The following is a 27,533-nucleotide window of genomic DNA, read 5'->3' as shown; positions in this document are numbered from 1 at the left end:
AAAGTAACTACATGTTAAACGAAATTGTATGTTTCTAAAGTGACCCTCAACACAAGAAAATTCTGCGAGCTTCAGTCCCTGACACACTTGCGACGCAAACTGAAAACTGATAATGAAACCACATTCTGCGGCTGATAAGTAATTACTGGTTTGGACAACATAAATACATCATTTGTTGTGATGCTGTAAGTCTTATTGGCTCCAAGGTTTCTATAACCCAGCATTTAATTTCTCCCCCCTTGCTGCTCAAATTCGAAGCGCACAGAATTATGGGTATATACGCAACTTCCTGTATGATCACCTAATCGTCTTACGCAATATAAAAGTAGAGCTCAACAAAAAAATTTAAAATCAGTTTATTTTCCTCTATATGGAGTAGAGAGAGTTTATTTTTAAATTTTGGATATACTACATTATCAATATCTTTGAAACTTTGAGTGTATACATTCGCGAACTTCGTACCCCTTTCGCGCATGAACACATTGGCGAAGTCACTAGAATTTCTCTTTCCGTCGCTCTAATCGTGAGTTGAACATGTCGTATGCAGCAGATAGAAGGTAAGTGATAGGTTTTTCGAAGCTGTATGGTAGATTCAGTTTAAAGGTTTATGTAAATGTTGTCTAGAGTACACTATTGGAAGCTCTAGATAATATTTTGTAAATTTGTTACATTGTAATCTGCTGTGTGAACCGTATTGTCAAGGTTTCCAATGGTGTGGTGCGATTGCCAACATGGCGTTCAGGTATAATTTGACAATGAACGTGAATTACTCGCACGCTTTGGTTTAAAAGATGCTGTGTTCAATAAAATGATGTTGATTTAGTGCTACTTGAACGTGGCGTTTAGAGGGGATGGTTAGTTTATCTACCAATAGCTAAAGAAGTTTGGCACGTTTTCGCACTGGCACTAAGTGACACAGGTTTAATTCGTAGTTTTATTCGGTCTTGCGAGAAGGAGGTTTGAACTCAAATACTCTTAATTTTGTGAGAATCAGTACATGTATATTTGTGCTTGCGGGAACCGCTTATAAACTCTGCACTTTTGTGTTGAACTATATAGCATTGTGAAAGGAAAATTTGCTGTTCGTAGAATTCAAACTGATGTCAGCACAGAACCATTCCTTTATTTCCCAGGGTACTACCGTTAAAAATAATTCTTAATGTAACTTGTGTTAATGTGGAGACCAGCTTGTTGGCTATGAGCCTATTTGGCGCGCGCACACCAGCAGATCGTGACAGCAATGTGGGAGACTCGTGCTGGTGACAGTGTAGTCGAGGAAAGAGAATCACTCACATGCTAACGGAATCGTAGATAGCAAGAAAGAGAGTTATAATGCAAGAATGTCTTTAATTTGATTTGTAAATTTTTATGGTAGAGAAATATTGTACACTTGAGTCGCCTCTTTGTGATGTTTGAGCAATTCCCGTGCTGTAGTGGAACATTTTAACGAGGTTTTTGTTTGACAAATGTCACAGACAATTGTAATTTTTAATTTCAGAAATGACTGGCCTGCGGACGAGTCCAAAAATGGCCCAGAAAAGGACGCATATGAAGGACCTCCAGGAATGGAACCCGATGGCGTTATTGAGTCGAACTGGGAGCAGGTAAGTAATATGTAATAGCACTTTAACTCGTGGAAAAGCAGAGGAGCAATGTAAGCGTAAGAGCCGCGGAGTTTTGAAATTTCTTGAATTTTGTTCAATCTTTGTAATACTATCCTTCTTTGGCTTGTGAAAGTATGAATTTTCTCCTTAGGTGGTTGAGAACTTTGATGACATGAATTTGAAGGAAGAGTTATTGAGAGGCATTTATGCATATGGTTTTGAAAAACCATCTGCTATTCAGCAGCGAGCTATCATGCCTTGCATTAAAGGCCACGATGTCATTGCTCAGGCACAGTCAGGTAGGTTTAGTACTGGTCTGATTTTAGTCTTTTTAAATTGTACTCGGTGGAAGATACAACTTTTCTTTCTTTTTACTGCCTAGGTACTGGAAAAACGGCAACCTTCTCAATATCAATCCTCCAGCTCATTGACACTTCACTTCGTGAATGTCAAGCATTAATCTTAGCACCAACCCGAGAGTTGGCACAGCAGGTATCTTTTCCCAACTGATTATGATGTGTCATAAATTGTCAGTATATCGTTATTGATTTAGTTCCTGAAATAGCAAAATTAAGTTGCAACTTGCTATTTACTGAATTGTATAAATTTTTAAGTAAACAATTTGCTCTTTTAATGACTGAAGTTACTTCTGTTACAGATCCAGAAGGTTGTGATTGCATTAGGGGATTTTATGAATGCACAGTGTCATGCCTGTATTGGTGGGACAAATGTTCGTGAAGATATGAAGAAGCTGGAGATGGGTGTTCATGTTGTAGTTGGAACACCAGGCCGAGTAATGGACATGATTAACAGACGAGCCCTAAGTAAGTGTAACTTTAATGATGCAACAAGTTTGGTAATAGTGCATTTGTTTATGAAGTGTAAGGGCAGTCAATATATGAATTTCAAAATTGCATATTTTAGAAGCTGAAGGTGCCAAAGATTCACAATTTGGGTCTAGTGTAGCAGGGGATACAACCCATCGGCTTTGGACAATGTCACAAGTCGCCAAACGAGAAGCGATTCTTCTTAGTGTTGGAGCTCCCTTCAGTAGCTGATAAGTGTTTTTTGGCTTTTTAAAAAAAAATCTCACGAGATAGAATAAACAGATCCACTTTATTAAGCAATCAGTAAAAAAACGAAACACATAACAGCAAAAGCGAAAATGGTAAACTGCTCTCTGGCGACTTGTGATGTCATTGTCCAAAGCCGATGAGTTGTATCCCCTGCTACACTAGACCCCACAATTTCATGTGAGAACACCTGTTCAAAAGCTATAGGTACTTTTACTTAGTAAAAAAAATACTGTTGGTATGTATGTGCTACAGTACCAAAGTAAAAATAATGGCAAATTGTTGGCTGTGTATTTAAACTTTCCTTTCTGTAGGGTGGTAGTGTTTATACAGATGGATTAGAGTTTATATATGTTAGACTGTAACTGTTTATAAGAATCAATTTCAATGATTTTCCTTGCCTTTTTGATGTAAAAGGAAATAAATTAACTATGACTTCGTCATTCTTTCATATGGCATTTTGTTTTAGGAACAAATAGCATTAAACTGTTCGTATTAGATGAGGCTGACGAAATGTTGTCCCGTGGTTTCAAGGATCAGATATACGATGTATTTAAGACTCTTAATCCAGAAATACAGGTAATATGCTTTCATCTTTGTTGGTAATGTGAAGTAGGGTAGACAAATTAATATTAATCTGGAACCCATTTCAGGTCATTTTGCTGTCAGCTACAATGCCTGCTGATGTACTAGAGGTGACAGGTTACTTCATGAGGAATCCTGTTCAGATTTTGGTGAAGAAAGAAGAGCTTACACTTGAAGGTAAGTTCATATGCTTCTGGATAACATCAATAAGTTCAGTTATGATAACCCTGACCTGTTCTTCACATTCGCATTGGTGTGTCGGAATTTAAAATTACAAACAGAGCAAGTGTCTCAAGTGAGGCTGTAGCTCTTCAATTTGAACAGTTGTTAATAACACTATTGTGAGAGTGCAAACCTTTAATTTTAGATTTCTGTACAGTTTCCGTTCTGTGGTGATGCTGAAATGCTTAGATGAGGGAAATTAGCTGTAATAGCTTGTCTGGGTTAGTGGTTGGCAATGCCCCTCATCTCTGAAATCTGGTTGATTTATAATGTAGCCTGTAGTCTACTTTAAATGGAATGTAATATTTGAGAGTTGAATGTGAATACAAAATTAGGTAGTAGTGATATGTTGTCTCGTCAGATCTGCAGTTGTTGTAACATTTGCTCCATATTTAATATCATGCATAAGAATCTAATTTTGCAATTGGTTCAGCAGTCTCTGTTGAAGGAATTGTGTTGAAAGTTGATCCATGTTTAGTGCCGTTTTCTTTGTAAGAAGGCTTAAGAGGTAAATTCAGAAATCTATTACATAGTAGAAAAATTACCCCTCTCTCTCTCTCTCTCTCACTCACTCACACACACACACACACACACACACACACACACACACACACACACCCCCTACCTGTGGTTAAGGATGATACTATTTGTGGAAAATAGTATGTAGATATCACACTTTGATGATCTTAGATTCCCAAAGCTGCTTGTATATTATATATGTAAACTTCTAACTAACAAGTCACTTTGGGTGATGAACTTCCAGAGAGCTGTGCAAATAGCATTCATAGCTGAAAATGTAAGTTAATGTTATCGATAATGGACACTGGCTATTTCTTTGATAGGAAATGTAACGGGAAAAATCTGGTAAATGACCAGTACATAAAATTCATCATTTACAAAATTTTAAGTTGAGGTAGTGATTACAGGATTGTTTCAAATGACTACTGGAATCAAATATGCAGTACGTTATGTATTATTTATATAGAAATCCAATATGGAATATGTGAAGAAGGCACTGAGTGTAATCATCTGAAGATGGGTGTAAGTCCAAAACTATGATTAACATAGTTTCTTGGGTCAAGTCCGGGACATTTTTAAAATTACTCAAGCCTTAGTTTACTGAAATATATTAAACGATTTCAAAAGTTTATCCTGTTACAGCTTAACATTAAGCAGACTTTCCTTTGTCCATTGCTAAATTGCGAGACAAAGATGATTTTTCAATTTTTCCTGGTGTACTTAATGTCAAAATAGTTCATGGATAAACTGCCACAGGTCAGTGTCAAACAGGCACAATATTTTGCCAAACAGCCATGTTGCCATCAGGTGCACTTATGGCGATGTGGTCATTTGCCGAAATATTGTGCCTATTGGACATTGACATAAAGCAGTTCACCTGTGAAATGGACAAAAAATGAATAGTTAAAATGATAAACTGTGTAGATTAGAGACTTTGCATGCAAAAAATATAAAACATTGTGTTTGTTATGTTGCCAAATGACAGGTGAAAAATGGGAACGGGAACCATGCCTCCCTGTTGTCAGTGCTTGTTCAAAGATAGGCTGAGAGGGCACAGCTGTAAAAAGGTGCTTGAAAACTTGATGCTGAACATATAGGTATAAAATTTTTAAAAATCCTCTCCAGCCTTAAAATTCTAACCCCACACATATTTGCAACCTCCAGACAGCACTACAAAACAGGACTGTCAGGGATTGAATGGCCTTCAGTTGTGACTGGTAATTGACTACTGAATTCTAACAATTGCACAAGAATTATTCATTAAAAATTGGCTGCTATTAGTGTCAAGTAGTAATCTGTCACAAATTTCCCATCTCTAGGCTTGAGACATTGTTCACTGTAGTGCTGTAATTACTTGCATCTCATTCTTTAATCCATAATGAAATTACATGAATTACTGTTGTTCAGTTTTGTCTGTCTTTAGGAGGTAGAAGTACACAGGAATTTTATACCATGTCTAGGAAACTGAGGCTAGACATTTCTGCTTTTAAAGAGGCTGGAAAAGATTTATCCAGCCACTAACAGAAGGCCAAATGGTATGACACACACTTTTAAATACTTCAGTTATGGTTTCCTCAAGTGGTGTTCAGGGATGCATTGACTGAATCGGGCAAGGCATATACCAACAGCTAACATCAATGTATAATATAATGTAAAGACATTTGCAGTTCTTTTAGTGCAGCAAAATAAATTAGGACAAATGTATGTTGTTTCATTAAAATAACCAGTAAGGGTTTGACGTAGAGGAAATGAAGATTTTCTTTTTATGCACATTTTGAGAGAACTTATGTTTCATGGCCCAAAACTGGCAATCTTGCCTTTGAACCTACATTTATGTGATCATGTTGCCTTGCACTTGTCACTGTTTGGTGGCAGCAGCCAAACTTTCAGATGCAGCTACTGGGCTCCCTGCTTTGGAGGTATTGCGTGAACATATGGGTGTGTGAAACTTAAATATCATTCCTTTGACTGAAACTGTAACATTTTCTAATTTATCAGTTTGAAGAATGTGTTGTATTAGAAATAACTGATCCCTTACACCCATTTTCAATAAGGTACACAATACTAATGTGTGCATACAAGCTACACTGTTAATGGGATTTGGGGTGTGGTAGAAGCTAGCAATTAATACCATTACACTTCCTGGCAGATTAAAACTATGTTGCCAGACCGATACTCGAACTCTGCACACAGTTTTAATCTGCCAGGAAGTTTCATATCAGCGCACACTCCGCTGCAGGGTGAAAATCTCATTCTAATACCATTACAGTTGCTACTAAATGCTGTTCAGTAAACTAAATTTTCTTGAAAACTTTCCATACATTTTTGTTTAAATTGGCTATGAAGCAAATAGGTTAGATGCCTACATATGAATGTTGTTCAGTTTTGAGAATGTCATGAATAACAATTTAAAGATAAGATGCATATGGAAATGAACAAGGTAAGTGAGCACCGGATGAAACAGCAGAAATCTGATATACTTAATACAAAGTCAGGAAACATTTAAAAACTCCCAATGTTTGTTGCATTTCAAAGCCAGTCCTTTATCAGTATTAGTCCCCCAGTTCTTCAAAGTCATCAATGTGGTGACACTGATTAGTGTAGTCAGATGTCGAAGATTGGTTTGGAAGCTACAGTGGAGTTAAACCAATGGGTTTTAATGTGGCATAACTTTAAGGCAGATGTATAACATGTGTGAATAGCACCTACAGAAGATATCATAAATTATTTACTGTATATTTCCCGATCTCTGTCCATTACAGCTCCCTCTAGTACCATGGAAGTTACACAGATGTCTTTAACACATACCCAATGATCTTGTTCCTCCTCTAGGCAATGTTTCCTCAATGTTCCTTTCTTCACTAAGGAGAACCTCACTTATCAGTCCACTCAATTTTCAGCATTCTTCCATAATAATCATCTTGAACATTTTGCGTCTCTCTTTACCAGTTTTCCCACGGACTGTCAATCACTTAGATTTACAGTGTGTTGAGTTGTACATTTCTTCCTCAAATTAAGGTGTACCATTTGACATCAGTAAACATATTGTAGCTAAAATTGCTATATTTGATGGGGCTAGTCTTCTGCTTGTCTGGTCCTGGATTCATCTGTTGTGTGTCATTTTACTTCAAAGGCTAGATGAGTCTTTTACTTAGTGTATTAGAGGAGTCAAAATCTTGACTTCTCTATAACCCTTTTCTGTTGCTCCTTGATACTTTTTTTTCATTTACTTGTAATCCAGATTATCTGCTCAGTAGCTTCTTCATCCTATGCAATAGATTTTGTAATTCTTTCATTTTCACATAGAACAGCACTGTCACCAATATTGGAAGGATTGCCCATGTAGTGTGCACAAAGAAATAATTATTGGTGGGGGGCAGTACCTAACTTGTAATTGTCATTTTAAGATTTCATGCCTCCACCCCTCATTTATTCCTTTTGACAGCTTGCTGCACTTGGTCTTCCCAAAACTTTTGGATTACAGTGTGTGTGTGTGTGTGTGTGTGTGTGTGTGTGTGTGTGTGTGTGTGTGTGTGCTCCCCCCCCCCCCCCAAAAAAAAAAAAAACCACACACAAAAAATTGCTGTAATATTCAACTGTGTTCCTGCTGTGTTAGAAGTGTTCTGAAATGGAGTAGCCATTACGAAGATTGTAGTGATGCTCTAATTAGTAAAATTTTCTTACAAAATGGCTGCAGAAATTTGTTGGCACATGGTGTATAGCTGACATGACACTGCTATGGAGATACAAAGTAGCAAGGGAAGTACGTTATGCACATCTGTAGACCTGCTTTCCCATGTTTATTGTACACTTTATATTGGTGCACATGGAAACAGCTATACTGCTTCTGCGTTACTTGTATCAAATTTCAACAATATTTTATATAAAACTGTTTTTTGTAAAAGAGCAGCATGAATAATGTCCCTGATCATTGTAGGACATAATGTGAGGACCTGATTATCATGTAAAGGATTCTCTCTGTGGATGTTACATCCAAACCAAAGTAGTAAGACTCGGTGGTTAGATCATTCCATTGTTACAATGAAATCACATTAACTAGTGTTGTAAAATAAAGCTAAGTGTAATGGTTATGTTTTAACTTGATTTAATCCTCTTTCACATGGGCATTCAGATTGCGTGCCTCTGGAGTATCAGTTTAGTTGTGCAACTGAATTCGTGATTACCTGTATCAAAGTATGAAGTAAATGATAGAAAATTGAGCAACAGAGGTGGTATCCATTGTCTTCCAAAGAAGTGTGACAGGCCCTCGGCTATTCGTAATATCTGCACGTGAGTAAGGAAAAGTATGAGGTCATGGTTACATGATACAGTAGTGTAAAGCCTGTCAAATCAACTAATACATAGGAATTACAATCATGACAGTTTCAGTTGGAATGGGCATGTTTAAAATGTTTTGGGGAGCACAAACCAGATTGTTTTATTGGCACAGAACAAAGATGCAACAGGTCTACTAAAGAGACTGCTTACACTAAGCTTGTCTGACCCCTTGTAGAGTAATGCTGTGTGGTATAGGATCCTTCCCAGATAGGAGTGACGGAGGATGTGCAAAAAGTTCAAAGTAGGGCAGCTTGCTTCATATTATTGCAAAATGGGGGGAAAATGTCTGAGAAAACAAGTGAGTTGGTGGTGACAATCATTAAAACAAATGTGTTTCATTGTGAGATCTTTCAAGAAGTTTTAATCACCAACTTTCTTATCTGAATGTGAAAATACCTAAGCACAACGAGAGTTTTCTGAATACGGCAGAAATTGGTAGATTTGATGTATACGAGTAAACAAATGATAAAAATTTCAGAAAAAAATTAGATGATTTATTCAACTGAACGTGCTTCACAAATTGAGCAAGTCAATAATGTGTTGCTCTATCTTCGGACCCTTAATGCTAGCAGTTACTCAGCTTGGCATTGATATGGCTGTTGAATGGATATTGTGCCAAATTCTGGCCATTTAGTGCATTATATCACCAAAACCTAGGTGTTTGGATGGCTGCCCATAGTGCTCCAAATGTTCAGTTGGAAAGAGATCTGGCAATCTTGCTGGACAACATAGGATTTGTTGAGCATGAAGACAAAGCCGTGTATGGGTAGGCATTATCTTGCTGAAACGTAAGCCCAGGGTGGCTTGCCATGAAGGGCAACAAAACAGGGCATAGAATATTGTTGACGCACTGCTGTGCTGCAAGGGTGCCATGGATGTTAATGAAAGGGATCTTACTATGGAAAGAAATAGCACCCCAGACTATCACTCCTTGTCGGTCTATATGGCGGGTGACAATCAGGCTGGTAACCCAGCACTGTCTGGTGTGTCTAAATTTCTACTCACTCGTAATTGAGCCTCAGCTCACTGGGACTTGTCACCTTGACAGTTCTACTCCAATCAATGACATGCTTTGGGTGGAGGTGCCCAGGTCAATAATGCAGTATCAACCTGTTTGTGTCCCTTATCGTATGGCCCAACAACCAGAAGTGATAGTCTAGGGTGCCATGTCTTTTCCTCCTTTTATCTGCGGCACGCTTACAGCACAACGCTACCCAATGATATTCTACGCCCAGTTTCGTTGCCCTTCATGGCAAGCCATCCTGGGTTTATATTTAAGCAAGATATGTCCACCCACCAGCACGGGGCAAGAGTTCCTACTGCTAGTCTACATGCTTGCCAAACTCTACATTGTATAGCAAGATCACTGGATCTGTTCACGATTAAGAATGTTTGAAGCATTATGGGCAGGGCCTTCCAGCCAACTCCGGTATTTGATTATTAGATGCACAAATTGGTCAGAGCTTGTAACGATATCTCTCAGGACATCCAACAATCCTATCAATGTCAAGCCGAATAACTGCTTGCGTAAGGGCCAAAGGTGGACCAACATGTTACTCAATTTGTGAAGCACTTCCTTCTGTGAATAAATCATACAATTTTTCTGAAATTGTAATAGTTTGTTTTTCTGTACATTTGTGTCATTTCTACAGATCTGTCCCATTCAGATAATTCCTTCGTGGTGTGTGTGTGTGTGTGTGTGTGTGTGTGTGTGTGTGTGTGTGTGTGTTTTTATTTCGTCCCTAGTATACATAGGGCTAAATGATCAGGATAAAAGAAATTTAGCTCATGCTAGGTGTCCATTTTTCCTATGTGGTATTAATGTGGTGTAGTAGAGAAAGTGTCTGAAGATAGTTTGGAGAAGCCTTCGTGAAGCACTTAAGTGTGAATTGCATAGTAGCGTTGTAGATGTGTATCAGTGATTGTGCTGAGTGTAGTTATGAATTTCTGAAGATGAGTACTGAAGATTACATGTGCAGAAACACCAGAATACTGATGTTAATGGGTGATGTCTTTGTTAGAAGTAAACTCTTGTAATGTTTCTCACATAATGCTGCTGATTTTTGTGCTTCTGTGCACCTTTAATCTTTGTTGTTTGTTTTTGGTATGTTACATGTAGATTTCACTAAACTTTGTTTGTAGTCTCCCACAGGAGACTATAGTCCATGACTTTTTAGAATACTGAAGACAAGGAAAAATCCTATGCTCTTTATAAATGAGATCATCATATATGAAATATTCTGTGCAAAGTCCCAAAATCATGTCGCTGTTGAAGGAGAAATTAACAATATATTGCATGTAGAAAATAAGACCCCCAAAGGATAAAAATGAAGGTGCTATATACCATGTGCTAAATGTTGTGTGTGTAAATTTTGTGAAGCAAATAAAAGTTTCAGAATAATCATGCTTGGGTTGGAAGTTCCTTTTTTTCTGTGCTTGTGAGATTAACATGCCTCCATCTTCAGCAAAACACAATGTTTCTTTTTCTGTGTATCCAAACATGCCTTGATTTGTTGAACATGATTATTGGTCACTTTCTTTCAGCTCTGTGGTGTGGAAAAATTGTATAAAAGCTTAAGTATTTTGCTTTTATCATGAATAGAATTTATTAACATTTCTATTACCTTAAGTGGATTGTGTATTCAGAGAGATCCCTTGCAACCTCACTTCATTACAGGGCTTATGTATGTGACATTATGTTGAGTATCTGCATAATTTGAACAACCTCTACAATTGAGGTGGTGGTCTCTTAAGCCATCATTGACCCTTAGTGTAAAAGCGGCTTAAGGTGCAGTAAAGTATGTAGGGGCTAAGAATGACTTATTTATCACTGGAATAGTTGGTGTCTTTCTGAGCTTCCTTATGTTTATTTTTTCCTTCCTCTACATTCCGTAAATCACTTAGTTTGATGAAATAAGTTCTATTGAAAGGTGTTCAAATTTCTTGCAACATTGCTTTCCAATTTTGATTGTACATTCACATCTTAATTGGGTTAATGTCCATGTATCTCCCCCACCCTTCCCAACCTTTGCTGCCCTGTCTCTGAAATATTGATTTTATTGATAGTTATAGTGTAGAGAAGCCTGGTTTGAGCTGAAAATACAGTGTGGTAGAGATCTGTGTAGCTAATGAATGTGAATGACAAAGGATGTGATAACATATATATATTATAGCTTGATTTCTTAGTTAACACTGTATGTAGTGCACATATTGTTACAAAAGCTAAAACTGCAAGATAAATTTAAATATGTTGTATTGAACAGTGAATAAAGTGTGTAGTATGAAAAATGTAAGGGGGTAACTATGTAAATCATGGCATTTATATGAACAGTGCGTGTGCTGATTGTAAAATGAGCTGCTAGTGTTTTTTACTGACATTTAGTTAAAATATTAAATGCAATTAAGTTTGCAGTAAATTAAATGCTCATTCAGTTGTTAAACATGCTTTTCTTTCCAGGTATCAAACAATTTTTCATTAATGTTGAACGTGAAGATTGGAAGCTGGACACATTGTGTGACTTGTATGATACTCTTAGCATCACACAAGCTGTCATATTTTGCAATACACGTCGTAAGGTGGATGCGCTCACCGAAAGTATGCATAAACGTGACTTTACGGTTTCAGCAATGGTGAGGATTAATCTTCAAATAAGTGTTATTGATTTTAATTGTTGGGTGTGTTTTTAATGTTAAGGAAATGTTGTTTATTCTATTTGCATAAAGCTTTAGATGCTACATAAGGGCTTGTGGCAAATGACACAGGCATTTATAGTTTTTTACACTTTGTCTTCAAAAGCTTCTCAGCAATGTAAGAGTTCTGCATCTATAAAAACATCCTAAAAGCCCAACTCTCAAAAAGCTGTAGAAATCTTAATCCACATAAAGTTTTGTCGCTGGTTAGAATAAATGTGGAAAATGTTTCTCATGTATTGACAGTTTGCCAGTGAAGTTTGTTATAAATAACAATGTAATATAAATTAATGATATGGTTATAATAGAGGGAAACATTCCACGTAGGAAATATTTATCTAAAAACAAAGATGATGTGACTTACCAAATGAAAGTGCTGGCAGGTCGACAGACACACAAACAAACACAAACATACACACAAAATTCAAGCTTTCACAACGAACTGTTTCATCAGGAAAGAGGGAAGGAGAGGGAAAGACGAAAGGATGTGGGTTTTAAGGAAGAGGGTAAGGAGTCATTCCAATCCCGGGAGCGGAAAGACTTACCTTAGGGGGGGAAAAAGGACGGGTATACACTCGCGCGCACACACACACATATCCATCCACACATATACAGACACAAGCAGACATATTTAAAGACAGAGTTTGGGCAGAGATGTCAGTCGAGGCAGAAGTGCAGAGGCAAAGATGTTGAATGACAGGTGAGGTATGAGTGGCGGCAACTTGAAATTAACGGAGATTGAGGCCTGGTGGATAATGGGAAGAGAGGATATATTGAAGAGCAAGTTCCCATCTCCGGAGTTCGGATAGGTTGGTGTTAGTGGGAAGTATCCAGATAACCCGGACGGTGTAACACTGTGCCAAGATGTGCTGGCCGTGCACCAAGGCATGTTTAGCCACAGGGTGATCCTCATTACCAACAAACACTGTCTGCCTGTCTCCATTCATGCGAATGGGAACTTGCTCTTCAATATATCCTCTCTTCCCGTTATCCACCAGGCCTCAATCTCCGCTAATTTCAAGTTGCCGCCACTCATACCTCACCTGTCATTCAACAACATCTTTGCCTCTGCACTTCTGCCTCGACTGACATCTCTGCCCAAACTCTTTGTCTTTAAATATGTCTGCTTGTGTCTGTATATATGTGTGTGTGTGTGTGTGTGTGTGTGTGTGTGTGTGTGTGTGTGTGTGTGCGCGCGCGCGCGAGTGTATACCCGTCCTTTTTTCCCCCTAAGGTAAGTCTTTCCGCTCCCGGGATTGGAATGACCCCTTACCCTCTCCCTTAAAACCCACATCCTTTCGTCTTTCCCTCTCCTTCCCTCTTTCCTGATGAGGCAACAGTTTGTTGCGAAAGCTTGAATTTTGTGTGTATGTTTGTGTTTGTTTGTGTGTCTGTCGACCTGCCAGCACTTTCATTTGGTAAGTCACATCATCTTTGTTTTTAAATGTAATACAAAGATGCACGTATGAAACTTGTTGAACTTTTGGGATTCTTTCATGGTGAATTAAGCCTCAACATTGTGTGAACGATGTGTTAATTTCCTTTTAGACCATTCCACAAGTTATTGAACTTCAGAAATATAAAAAAGAAGAGTAGAAACAAATTTCAAAAGCAGAATGTATTACGAAAGGTTTCTTCAGAGTAATGTTACAACATTTAGTGTGTGGTAATGTTACAGGGGTTCCATCTTCATAAATTTGGCTGTCCAAATTGTAGGAATTACTGATACAGCCATGCAGATAAAGTAGTAGCAATTAATTTATTCATACATTAGGTTTGAAAGATTATTATTTTAATGAAATTGGTATTTCAGGTGCTGACTATATTCCTCTTCTGTCAATTAGAATTTTATGGGTTCGAGTGTTGTGTTTATTGACTTGAGAAAGAAACCATATTAAATATTTGTAGTTTGTTATAGTTTGCAAGAAAAAGTCGTACGGGTGCTTTCATTATCATGTGGTGTTGTATTTGTCAAGAAGAAAAAACTGTAAAATTTGTTACAGCACGGTGACATGGAGCAAAGAGAGAGAGATGTTATTATGAGACAGTTCCGAACCGGTTCGAGTAGAGTTCTAATTACTACAGACCTTCTTGCTCGTGGTATAGATGTACAACAGGTTTCGCTAGTTATAAACTATGATCTGCCATCTAATCGAGAAAACTACATACACAGGTAAGGAAACGACAAACTTCATTTGATTGTACAATACTTTTTGTCGCAATTGTTTAGGATGATTTGAAAGTTTAATAAAATTGGTTTTATCTTTTTTAGGATCGGTCGAGGTGGAAGGTTTGGCCGAAAAGGTGTAGCTATCAACTTTGTGACCCAAGATGACAGGCGTACGCTGGAGGACATTGAGAAATTCTACAACACGCATATTGATGAGATGCCTATGAATGTAGCAGACTTGATCTAAGTCTAGTGCTGTTCTGTATTGCCTCGAGTTTTCTGATGGTGTGAGTATCGAGGTTCTGGCCGCACCTATGGTTTCTGGACTGTCGTGATAGCGAATTATCGTACTTCGCTGGTCGGCTCTCGATGCACACTTTATTCTCCAGGCATCCACGCAGATTAGTGCTGTTCTTGGATCCTATCTGAGAGACTTGCATATGGGGTGTTGGGGGTTGGACTTTGCCATCCCTCCCCCCCATAAAGTGATTGTTTCTTTTGTCGGGGTGCTGAATTTGACAGCCCCTGATTGATTGACTGAATTTGGTGTCGTGTTTAAAAAAACTAACAGGCAGGTTATTTGTATGTTGATTCGTTAAGCTCCTGTTTTGTGTTACTTTTTTTAGATATAAAATTGCCTTGTGACGGGTTCAGTTTGCGTTATCAGGCTCTCAGTGCATGAGAGAAAACTAATACTGAAAATAAGTCAGCTGACTGTATTTATATTGAACTTTGGACCTGACTGTGCTTCTGTTGAAGTTCCTCCTTCAACCATATCTATTTTTAGTGCTTTCCTGGGTAGAAAAGATGTCTTTGTATTCATATTCTGTAAAACATATTTCATCATACGTCAAATGGGTGAACGAAAACTTTTTAAAATCAGGCAAACAGTTTAACAATTACACAGTGAAAAAACTCAGAATGATGTCATTTTATTGCCGATTCCAAAATACACATTTAATTTGGTTTCATACTCTGGTATTTTGTTGTCTAGGAAGATGTTTGGTTGGATTTTGGAAAGGATATTTTAATCAAAAAAGATGCAGGAGACGATCTAATTTAATGCTTAGTTTCCAAGAAAATCATTTTTGTATAATCTTATTTAGTGCGCTAATAAAAATTATTAAATTACATTGTTTTGCTTGTTAATCAATTGAAACCCTGTTTGAACATGGATTGCTTTACTGCGTCAGTTATTCAGATTTTTTGTGTTTTAAGGATAGGCAAGCTATTATATTCAAACTGCTTTTCTGTATTTACAGGCAATTTTGGCCAGTCCGCCAGTGAGAAGAAATTTTTGGAAATAAAGATCAAAATTTCCTAATTGAAGTCCAGCAAACAGTGGTTTTCTTATCGTTTGTATATTCCTAAAAATTCCTCTCCTTTGTGCCCTGAAAGTTTGTTTGATTGAAATTTTATATTTCAGTTTACAGTATTTTGTACCTCAAATTTTGCTAGATTTACTGGTTCTTATTTATTGAATTTTTAGCAGTTTATGAGCATGAACTTTGTAAATTTAGCAAAATATATTTTAAATAGATTGTTAATAAAGTTGTCAATTTTGTACTCCGAATTGATTTGGACCCAACACCATGTTTTTTCTGTTCTTGAACTATATTTCATAATGACTCATATCTGGCACTTTAATATACTATCATTACCATGTTTAATATGGTAGTTTTTAGACTTTCTGTATTAAATCTTAATGTGAAAATCTGGTGAAACAGCCTTTTTCGTTCATTGATTTCAATTTTGAGAGCATGTTGACCCAGATTATGGGTGAAAGGTTTCAGATCTCCCTTGATGACAGTGTATATTGTGGAATAATTTCCAGATGAGCAGCAAATGTTTTATCGCAGCATTCCTGTAATAAAGATTGTTTTAAATGCTGAGGTTATTAGTAGAAATGCATTTTAAATGTGTGCCAGTTATTGCCACTTATTGTATAAGATTTTGTGACAAGCAAATCAATTTCTTTATAAATTCAATGTTCTGTGGTTAGTCGTTCATGTCTGGGAGCTCATAATGTATTTCCAACACACAAACAAAAAGGATAATGCTTGCTTGTCGTAAGATAAGTTGGCAAATCTAGATTTGAATCAATTGCCATTGACACCTCTTTTCTTTGTAGCATTAGATCAACCGAAAAATCTTTGGTAGAGTAGGAAATGAGAACAAATTTTGTATCGTGTGTATACAATGGAGTTACTCATCAATAAGCTTTCTGTTTAAATTGTGCATCATGAGTCTTAAAACTGAGATTCTGGTCCTTTGACTCTGCTGTGCACAGATTCTCAAAATTTTTGATTTTGTCTCCTAACCCAAACTGAGCAAACAATTTGGAAGGTACAATGTAGTTTCGTGCTGCTATGAACTGTACCAAAGTTTTTTTTTCGCTTCATTAGAAAAATATTTGTCATCGGTGTAAATGTTCAGTAGTACAGGGTAAACAGAAGAAAACTTTTCGTGTATCAGCTTTTTACATATGTCATAACTTGGTTATAATGTCAGAAAATTTTAAAGTTGAATGATATGCAGGAAGTATATGATGGTGAAAATGTTAAGTATTTTTTTACACATAGGCTAAAATTTCCTGACACACTGTGCAAACAATGTTTTCCAAAATTCTCATAGAAGTTTTGAATTGCTGTTAAATATATCTGAAGTGATGGGACATAAATTTTGTTGAAAGGGCAGAGACAATGAGAAAGCATGCAAGAGATGTTTCGAATTATAGCCAACACATTATTGGTCGATCTGTGTGTTGTTGATAGTAAGTCTGATTAGCAAGTTCAGTTGGGAAGAATGTAGCGTTTTGGAATTGATTTGTAGATGATGGAAATGGCACAGGTTTTCTTCACTGCTGTTGCCTTTGCTGATTGTATTGGAGTAAAAGATGATAAAAATTTTGAATTTTAATAATTTACTTTTTACATTTAACTTTACATGTGCGATTCACTTCCTGACCAGCAAGGAAACTATTGGTGTAGGTAATATGCATTATGCTGCAGAAAAAAAGCTTTGGTTCCACTGTTGGTAAAACTTACAGGTTGAAATACAGGGTGATTCAAAAAGAATACCACAACTTTAGGAATTTAAAACTCTGCAACAACAAAAGGCAGAGCTAAGCACTATGTCGGCGAATTAAGGGAGCTATAAAGTTTCATTTAGTTGTACATTTGTTCGCTTGAGGCGCTGTTGACTAGGCGTCAGCGTCAGTTGATGCTAAGATGGCGACCGCTCAACAGAAAGCTTTTTGTGTTATTGAGTACGGCAGAAGTGAATCGACGACAGTTGTTCAGCGTGCATTTCGAACGAAGTATGGTGTTAAACCTCCTGATAGGTGGTGTATTAAACGTTGGTATAAACAGTTTACAGAGAATGGGTGTTTGTACAAAGGGAAAAGTTCTGGACGGCCGAGAACGAGTGATGAAAATGTAGCACGCATCCAGCAAGCATTTGTTCGCAGCCCAGGAAAATTGACTCGCAGAGCTAGCAGAGAGCTGCAGATTCCACAATCAACTGTATGGAGAGTCCTACGAAAAAGGTTAGTTATGAAACCTGAACGTCAACTACCCGAGGCAATGGATCGGCCGCCAGGCAGCCCGTGACAGAGCACTTCATCACTGGCCTCCAAGAAGCCCTGATCTTACCCCCTGCGAATTTTTCTTATGGGAGTATGTTAAGGATATGGTGTTTCGGCCACCTCTCCCAGCCACCACTGATGATTTGAAACGAGAAATAACAGCAGGTATCCAAACTGTTACACCTGATATGCTACAGAGAGTGTGGAACGAGTTGGAGTATCGGGTTGATATTGCTCGAGTGTCTGGAGGGGGGCCATATTGAACATCTCTGAACTTGTTTTTGAGTGAAAAAAAAACCTTTTTAAATACTCTTTGTAATGATGTATAACAGAAGGCTATATTATGTTTCTTTCATCAAATACACATTTTTAAATTTGTGGTATTCTTTTTGAATCACCCTGTATAGTTAAGGGTAAATGTAACCAGTAAAATGTTTGTGGGGAGCCAAGCACATAAACAAGGTTGAACTGATATTTCAAATTTTGGATCATATTCTTTCACATCTACACATACCCTGCTCCATTCTAATTGTCCTCGGGTAAGTACTTTTCCACTCACTGTAACCATAGGACCTAATTTTAACATTATTCAAATTTTGAACTCCTGATCTGTCCATCAAGGAATTCAAATTACTTTGTGTGAATTAACCCGACCAAGGTAAAGTTTTCCAGTGTGCAGCTGTAGAGCTGCACATCGAAACTTGGTGCTCACAAGATAGTTTTCAAAAATCTTATTTTTCTGTAGGCTTCTGTATAATTGTCTAGCTTTGACATCCATTTTCCAAGGTTTTTATTATTTATTTTGTATTTTTTCTTTGGTATTCACTACTAATTTATCTCAACTATTCTACAGCTTTAAACATTTTCATTCATTTTCTCTCCCCACCTACATCCCATTGTTAATGGATTCTTCCCTGGTCACTCAACACGTCCCGCTCTTGAAGTGGTTACTAATGGACACATCTCTCTCTCTCTCTCTCTCTCTCTCTTTTTTTTTTTTTTTTTCCCCAGGGCTCTTCTGTAGAAATGTTCAATTTTGAATGTTACATCTTCTTTCTCAAAGATCTTGGTGTGCTTAGATTCTGCCAACCCTAATCGGTCTTGTGCTTCAAAGAGAAATCCTTGTGGCACACGCACCACAAAATCACATCTTTAGGATACACCTGGTATGCTAGCTGTCTCACAAATTTAAGTACTTACTCTCTAACCACAACAAGAGTATTCCAAACACCACTCCTGAAAGTTACGCAATGTATTTTCTCCTTACTTTAAGTCTTTAAATATTGTTTATTATGTGTGCCCATTATAAGCTAACATGCTGCAGTTGATAGGTGGTTTTAAATTATTACATTTTCAGTAGGTCTACAGGAACATCTGCTCTAAATGTGGGATGTTCATAAAGTAACCTGTTGTTTAAAAAGAGTGAGTGAATTACAGTACTTGTTTTATAATACTGTTGAAAGGGTACAGTTTAATTTGCCTATTTAGTTTCCAGCCACATTGAGACATTTACTGTACCCTTTGATGAACTTCGAAATTTGACAATTGTAGAATGTTGCTGCCTGTATCTCCGGCATTAAATTTCCAGTGCCCGAATCTCGATATTCACTTTGTACAGAAAAGTACAACTAATCTGTGGAAAATGAATAAAAAGATCAGAGGTGCTGAAGCTATAACCCTTTTCTCAAGCAAATGAATCAAATCTGCATTTGATACTTGGCGACCCCTTTTCACATAATCATGGACATCGCCCATTTTTGAACATATTGACCATTTTTTTGCACTGCTTTCACACATTACCAAAGATTTGGGGTCCTGGGAATTTAATGCCAGATGGGTAGAGGTAGCAGAATTGTAAGACTAGAATTTCAGAGCTTGTCAATTGCCGTGACTGTCTCGAAAAATGTGTCCTTTCATGACATTGTAAAATATTCTATAAATTCAAGTTTTTTAAAAAAATTGGTTTCTTTATGAATAGTCATCATAAGTACCAGTTTGTCAAATAAGTAATGATGTAGAATGAACTAAAGTTTGTACACTGTTGGGGAAACTAATACATTTTATTATTTTTCCATTGAAGGAAATTGGATTAACTGTATCACTGCCAATGATCTTTGTCCTAAATGTAGTATTCAAACCTATAAATACTTTCTAAAAATTGAAACAAAATTTTTGGCCATGTGGTCTGCAAGACCAAATTACTGAGCATACTGTAGCTTATCAGTTTTACCGAAAAATAATTTCCTTAATTAAAAGATGTTATTTAGTTTGCTGATTTCACTTACATTTTTAGATGTACATGTAAGGGCTGTGGCCCATATATGTACAGTAATCCCAACCATAAAGTACAGAGGTGAGTTTGTGCTTGTTTAGGGTTGCACAGTAATTGGTAACCTGCCATTTATTGAAAGAAGAGTGGCAACATGACACTGATACATAGAAAGCAAACAAGTGAGTGTGTGTGAAAAACTTGGGTTTGGATTGTAAAGTGTAGTATAAGAAATACCATCTGCCACACATTGTTTAGGAATGTGGGAAGTATAGTGACTGATGGAAAATTTTATCTTCAACAGTACAGTCATACTAAGTACACTGCCATAAATACTTGCTGTACAATACTTGGAAACAGCTGAAGACACTCCAACTCCTGATGTACATATGATGAAATATTGTGGAACATTAAGAGTAATGCACTAAACTCATATTGCACATTAGCCATATTATACACATGTGAATTCTTTGGCAAAATGTTGGCTGGGGAGACATCAAAACTGCTGAAATGTGTAAATTGTTTGGAGTTCCTATAAATCATAATTCAGTTTTTGGCTTTTCTGTATCTTCACATTGGCAGTCTATTTACACACACACAGTCAGGAGGCTGTGTTGGGGCAAGTTGACGGAATGATGAGACACACAGAGAAGGGAAAAGGCTGTTAGCTGGCATAGGTGTGTACGGTGGTAACAGTGGAGGTGGACTAGTGAAGATTGAGATTAATATACTTTTTGCTCCAATTTATCAATAGTGAAATCCTCTGTGATGTGGAACATCCAGGAAGGTTACTAGAACGAAGGATATGTTGCAGTGTGATTTCCCACCTGTGCAGTTCAGAAATTCTGGTGTTCGTAGGAAGGATCAAGGTGGTGCAGGCTGTGAAGCGGTCATTAAAGTGAACCCTATGTTGGTCAGCATGTTCAGAACTGGATGGTCCGGCAGCCTCTTGGGCACAGTTTGTCTGTGTCCATTCATGCAGACAGCCTTTCATGCCCATGTAGAATACGGCATAGTGGTTACAGCTAAGTTGTTAGAACATCTGACTGCTTCTACAAGCGGCCTTGCCTTTGGTGGGGTAGGAGATGCCTGTGACAGGACTGGAATAGGTAGTAATGGGAGGTTATGTGGGGACAGGTCCCGTATCTCTGTCTATTGGTTGGAGTAGGGATGGGAAAGGATATATATATATATATATATATATATATATATATATATATATATATATATATATATGTGTGTGTGTGTGTGTGTGTGTGTGTGTGTGTGTGTGTGTGTGTGTGTCTAAATATCATTGTAGTAGGGATGGGAAGGCTGTATCTCGTCACAGAACACTGTGTTAAATTCATCATATTGAGGCCTAATATTTTCCACTACGTTCTTGTAATATCTTCCATACATTGAAACGATGGCCAACTTAACTCTTTACATGACTTTACAGTCTGTCATACTGTTTCGGAAAAAGGCTAGAATACAAAAAGATTTCGTCAGATTGCCAAAAATCATTTAACTTACTAATTGTCAGTGGTCACAGAAAAAGTCTTGTGCAGGGTGGTATGTGACTGTTGATTGGCACAGTCTCCACTCTAGGCGGTCATGTCTTTGAATAGCATTTTTGTAGTATGTGGCATAGAGATTGATGGCTTACTACCAGATAGCAGCTCTCATAAGAACCATAGTGATTACAATTCTGTACTTTAAATTTGTTGGTTAAAATGAGGAACCTCAGTGGAACATGTGACGTGTGTACCATGAGAATGCTGCTTGGTTGTTTTCTTAAAACAAGAATTAAAATATATTAAGAGGAATAAGAAATGATAAAAGAAAGACTAGTATCAAATTAGTCAAATTGTGAGCTGATAAATTATAAAGTAGTGTGTAAATAAATGAACAGAGTGATATGAGGGGGTACCCAAAAATCCTGAAATTATTTTTTAAAAGCTATATAGCTTCAAATTGTTTCCAAAGCAACCTTATTCCATGCAAGATATTTTCCATTACAACTATGACATTTATCCCACTGGTGCTTCCAATGTTCAAAACATTTTTTGTTTGTACTCATCTTTAGAAATGCCTGACAGCAACCCCCGTCCCTCCCTTTGACGTCTTCAATGTTGTGAAATTGGTGTCCTTTCGAGCTGCTTCTCATACATAGAAATAATAAAGTTGCATGGAGCCAGGTCATGTGAGTAAGGGCCGTGGGACAGAGGGACCATGCCTTTTTAGTCGAAAACTAACAGAGATGGCTGTCTGTGCAGGTGCGTAGTCATGGTAGAACAACCAGTCTCCTGAATGAGATTTTCACTCTGCAGTGGAGTGTGCGCTGATATGAAACTTCCTGGCAGATTAAAACTGTGTGCCCGACCGAGACTCGAACTCGGGACCTTTGCCTTTCGCGGGCAAGTGCTCTACCAACTGAGCTACCGAAGCACGACTCACGCCCGGTACCCACAGCTTTACTTCTGCCAGTATCTCGTCTCCTACTTCCAAACTGCGAACCTTGGAGAACTAGCACTCCTGAAAGAAAGGCTATAGTGGAGACATGGCTTAGCCACAGCCTGGGGGATGTTTCCAGAATGAGATTTTCACTCTGCAGCGGAGTGTGCGCTGATATGAAACTTCCTGGCAGATTAAAACTGTGTGCTCGACCGAGACTCGAACTCGGGACCTTTGCCTTCCGCGGGCAAGTGCTCTACCAACTGAGCTACCGAAGCACGACCTACGCCCGGTACCCACAGCTTTACTTCTGCCAGTATCTCGTCTCCTGCCTTCCAAACTTTACAGAAGTTCTCCTGCGAACCTTGCAGAAGGCAAAGGTCCCGAGTTCGAGTCTCGGTCGGGCACACAGTTTTAATCTGCCAGGAAGTTTCAACCAGTCTTATGTTTGCTACAAATTGGGTCTTTCTTTGATGAACACTGTTGCGCAATCTTCTTAAAACTTCCAAATAAAAGGGTTGATTGACATTCTGACCTGAGGAACACACTCTGAACTATGCCCTTTGCATTGAAAAAGCAAATCGGCGTTGTATTGATGTTTGATTTGAACGGACCTTTTTTTTTCTGATGGGGTGGTGATGTCTTCCATTGGCTTGACAGTTGCTTTGTTTCTTTAACCATAGCACCATGGCTCATCACTAGTAATGACCTTTGACAGAAAATCTGGGATCAGTTTCAAGCTGTTGTTTCAAAGCACAACATTGTTCAACTTGACGTTCCTTTTGATTGTCATTCAGAACCCGAGGAACAAATTTGGCAGCCACAGTTTTCCCAAATCTTCATTTAAAATCTGCTGAACTGTGCTCCAAGATAACACACTAATCTGACAGTTGATCAGTTGTCTGTTGACGGTCTATGAGCACATGCTCTCGAATTTTTTCAACGTCGTCGTTGATTTGGGCACTTAATGGACGCTCGGAACAAGGTTTGTCATCAATTGACATATCGCCTTTTTTTTAATTGAGCAAACTGCTCGTACACTTTTCTTCCCATAGCGTCATCTTGATTAGCTGTTTTCGACATAAAAACAGTTTCAGCAGCGTTTTTACCAAGTAGAAAACATAATTTCACAGCTGCACGTTGTTCACTTAACCTTGCCATCATAAAAAACCCAGGAAGGCCGCCGACCGCGGGAATTCGCGCCGCCGCGCCCCCATCCCGCCAGCCTACACGAGACTTCCAGAGCACCCTGGAAGACATCGAGGGACTGGAATAATTGTATATGTGTGGATGGATATGTGTGTGTGTGCGAGTGTATACCCATCCTTTTTTCCCCCCTAAGGTAAGTCTTTCCGCTCCCGGGATTGGAATTACTCCTTACCCTCTCCCTTAAAACCCACATCCTTTCGTCTTTCCATCTCCTTCCCTCTTTCCTGATGAGGCAACAGTTTGTTGCGAAAGCTTGAATTTTGTGTGTATGTTTGTGTTTGTTTGTGTGTCTGTCGACCTGCCAGCACTTTCATTTGGTAAGTCACATCATCTTTGTTTTCAGATATTTTTTTCCTACGTGGAACGTTTCCCTTTATTATAACCATATGAATAAATATTGTATCGTACTTCTGAACAACAAAGGCACTGCAGTGTTATATTTATCTGCCGACACTGGGTAAGTGATTTTCAATGAAAATGTGTCCACTGTACAGGAATATACATAATGGATGGATGGATGAGTGCAAGTTTTAGACACATTGTTGGTGACATACGGAAGGTTGGTGCTGGCTGTGAGGCGTGCTTGGATAGCAGAATGGTAAGGTGATTCCTTGCGATAAGTGGAAAATCTGTGTTCGAGTCCCAGACTGGCACAAATTTTCATTGTCATTCCATTATGGTTGTCTTATTCACATCTGTGATTACATTTTATGAAATACATATTTCAATGATATTCACTTACAGTGATCAGAACATGTTGCTTCCAACAATCGCAGGGTGTCATAAAGCATTTGTCTTGGCCAGCAGTGACTTTGTGGCAGTCAGTATTATGTAAAATACTCTTGGTACAGACAAGCGGGCTGGTGCTGGTGTAATTGAAGTAATGTGCACATATAGATAAACAAGAAGCAGTATAATCTGTAATGACTCATTTAGGACTTGTGTGGGTACTATGAAATATCAATATTGTCCTCAAATTTGCAGTAAGATTTCATGTATGTGACACACAAAGGACTGGGTGTGAGGACATTGTCCATCAAAATGGTGGGCACTCTAAAATCTTGTGACAGATAAATATATTATGGAATTAAAAAACAAGCACTGAAGGTTTTTTCATTCCCAGAAAACTAGAAGCAGCAATATTTATGCAGAAAGTTTGGAAACAAAAATTGCATCTCGTAGAGTAATGTTAAGTGAAGGATGTCTTGATTTTAGTCTTGATCCGTTACTAATATGTTATATATATTAATGATCTTTTGCTAAATGTGCTTGATTAATTCTACACAAAAAAAAAAAGGTTCTTCCTTGGTATGACCTAAGGAGTTTGAAAAATGTCTTAGCGGGAATCCTTAAATATGGGTAAAGGAAAATCTAGCACTTCGCTGCAGCAAAACAGCACATTTCAGTTTGATGTGGCGAAAATACCACTGGCTGGTAAAGTAATAAGTGAAGTGACATTCTGTCTCTTGGTACTGATATATTCAGCTGTTGCAAAGAAACAGTTTTGGTCTCAACCATCACACTACTCTCCACTGTTAATGGAAATGAAAACTGAAGACTTGCTTATTTTTATTCCTGTATTGCATTGTGTTGTGGAGTTAAATGGAATTATACAAAAAAGGTAAATCAAAACATTTAGCTTACTCTGAAAACAGGTCATATGTCTAGGAACTGCAGTGGGCATTCGATGATACCTTGGTACAATGATAAGCTTCCCTGTGGCATGCACATCTTACCTGTAAAGTAATGTAAATATATTACTATAACATACACCGATTGTTATACACACACATAATATTACATAAAGGTGGTTTCATATGCACCAGGAATGAAACAGAACAAGACATAAATCAAACATGAACAAAACAATGTGAGCGAAAAAAACTTAGTTTGAATGTACAATAAGTTTGTAATGAATGCATTAATTTTGTGTAACAAAAGTAATGTATGTCTTAACATAGAATTATTTCAGCGTGTATCAAAATTCCTATGGCAAATAGTACAAAAATACATGAGTAGATCTTCTAGGTCCCATATTAATGTAGCTTATATTGTGTGAACTATATAAATAAGTTGTTCCGGAGTCATCAGACCTGTATCTCTGATGTTTCGTAAAGATATTTTAAATTTTGTTTTTGCAGTGTGTAAATTTTGTTTTTGCAGTATGTAGGTGGATTCTGCTCAAACAAAAAGTGTGCATGAGATATATTTGATATGATACTGAAATAAGCCTGTGAGATTTTCAATTTAAGTACTCTTCTGGACCTAAAACTCAGCAGCCTGACTGGAGAACATAGTATACCAGCTGTGCTTGGTCATTGCTGGGGACTTTGTTCTTTTGTCACCTGCTATAAATATCCGTGAACCAAAATTCCAGCACTCTAATTTTAGATTGCACATGTATTGGCCACATAAAATAATAATCTTGTCTATATATCGTTTGAAATAAAAACAAAAATAACTTTTTCTGCTTATTATCATAAGAAACACAGGAGATATGGTGTGCAACAACTCTTAGTTGACTCAGATGGAGGAAGTGTAAGCTTATCTGTTTGAGAGAAGCTTACAAAATCTGTCATATACAATGAATGTTCTGACAGGCAGGATATATGTTTTGTATAACCCACATAATTACCCTTGTGAAGTATAACATCAGGTGATCAAAATCAATTGCAAAATGATTTAGACTAGATACCTTTGTGGCACAAAAAGTGGCACTTGACTTTTAAATAATGAGAAGTGTGAAATCATTCTGAACTGGAGTGCCAAACATTAAAGCAAAGGGAATTTCATTGTGGCAGGATCTTCTCATGAAATTTCAATCACCAACCTCCTTCTACAAATGTGAACATATTTTGTTGACACCCATCTACATTGGGTCCCATAACACTCCCCTGTGGCACGCCAGAGGTTACTTTAATGTCTGTAGATATCTCTCCATTGAGAACAACATGCTGTGTTCTGTTTGCTAAAAATCATCATAATAAAATAAGAAAAATTGGAGTTCACACAGAAAGATTTAAGTGTTCATTTTTCCTATGCACTGTTCGAGAGAGGAATGGTAAAGAAACATCTTGAATGTGGTTCAGTGACCCTCTGCCAGGCACTTAATTGTGAACTGCAGAGTAATCTCGTAGATGTAGAAACGGGTTACACCTACATTTATACTCCGCAAGCCATCCAACGGTGTGTGGCGGAAGGCCACTGTCATTACCTCCCTTTCCTGTTCCGGTCGTGTATGGTTTTCAGGAATAATGACTGCCGGAAAGCCTTCGTGTGCGCTCGAATCTCTGTAATTTTACACTCGGATCTCCTCGGGAGGTATAAGTAGGGGGAAGTAATATATTCAATACCTCATCCAGAAACGCATCCTCTCGAAACCTGGACAGCTAACTACACCGCTCTTGCAGAGTCTGCGACTTGAATTTGCTAAACACCTCCGTAACGCTATCACGCTTACCAAATAACCCTGTGACGAAATGTGCCGCTCTTCTTTGGACCTTCTCTATTCCTCTGTCAACCTGACCTGGTACAGATCCCACACTGATGAGCAATACTCAAGTATAGATCGAACGAGTGTTTTGTAAGCCACCTCCTTTGTTGATGGACTACATTTTCTAAGGACTCTTCCAACGAATCTCAACCTGGCACCCACCTTACCAATTCAGATCGTTCCGTACGCATGCTCCTAGATATTTTACAGAAGTAACTGCTACCAGTGTTTGTTCTGCTGTCATATAATCATACAATAAAGGTTCCTTCTTTCTATGTATTCGCAATTCATTACATTTGTCTATGTTAAGGGTCAGTTGCCACTCCCTGCACCAAGTGC

At 37.9% G+C, this 27,533-nt stretch overlaps 1 protein-coding gene and 1 non-coding gene across 3 annotated transcripts; one reads left to right on the top strand and one right to left on the bottom strand.

Annotated features, from left to right (window-relative positions):
* The first annotated feature begins 498 nt into the window (after nt 1-498).
* LOC124589586 (eukaryotic initiation factor 4A-I) lies at nt 499-15,540 on the top strand. 2 transcript variants are annotated; one of them, XM_047131566.1, is made up of 11 exons: nt 499-557; nt 1,499-1,604; nt 1,756-1,903; nt 1,987-2,096; nt 2,263-2,428; nt 3,147-3,256; nt 3,331-3,439; nt 11,799-11,971; nt 14,035-14,204; nt 14,304-14,488; nt 15,464-15,540. In XM_047131566.1, the coding sequence occupies exons 1-10, from the start codon at nt 535-537 to the stop codon at nt 14,446-14,448; spliced, it is 1,260 nt and encodes a 419-aa protein (XP_046987522.1). In that variant the 5' UTR covers nt 499-534; the 3' UTR covers nt 14,449-14,488; nt 15,464-15,540. The 2 variants fall into 2 exon arrangements, with proteins under 2 accessions (XP_046987522.1, XP_046987521.1); XM_047131565.1 differs by having other exon boundaries at nt 14,304-15,540.
* A 7,156-nt stretch (nt 15,541-22,696) lies between these two features.
* Trnap-cgg lies at nt 22,697-22,771 on the bottom strand. Its single transcript has one exon. It is a non-coding gene; the product is annotated as a tRNA-Pro (tRNA).
* Nucleotides 22,772-27,533: the final 4,762 nt, after the last annotated feature.

The sequence above is a fragment of the Schistocerca americana genome, chromosome 2, assembly GCF_021461395.2.
Source record: "Schistocerca americana isolate TAMUIC-IGC-003095 chromosome 2, iqSchAmer2.1, whole genome shotgun sequence".
Taxonomy (NCBI): domain Eukaryota; kingdom Metazoa; phylum Arthropoda; class Insecta; order Orthoptera; family Acrididae; genus Schistocerca; species Schistocerca americana.
This window is presented reverse-complemented; position numbering and strand designations above follow the sequence as displayed.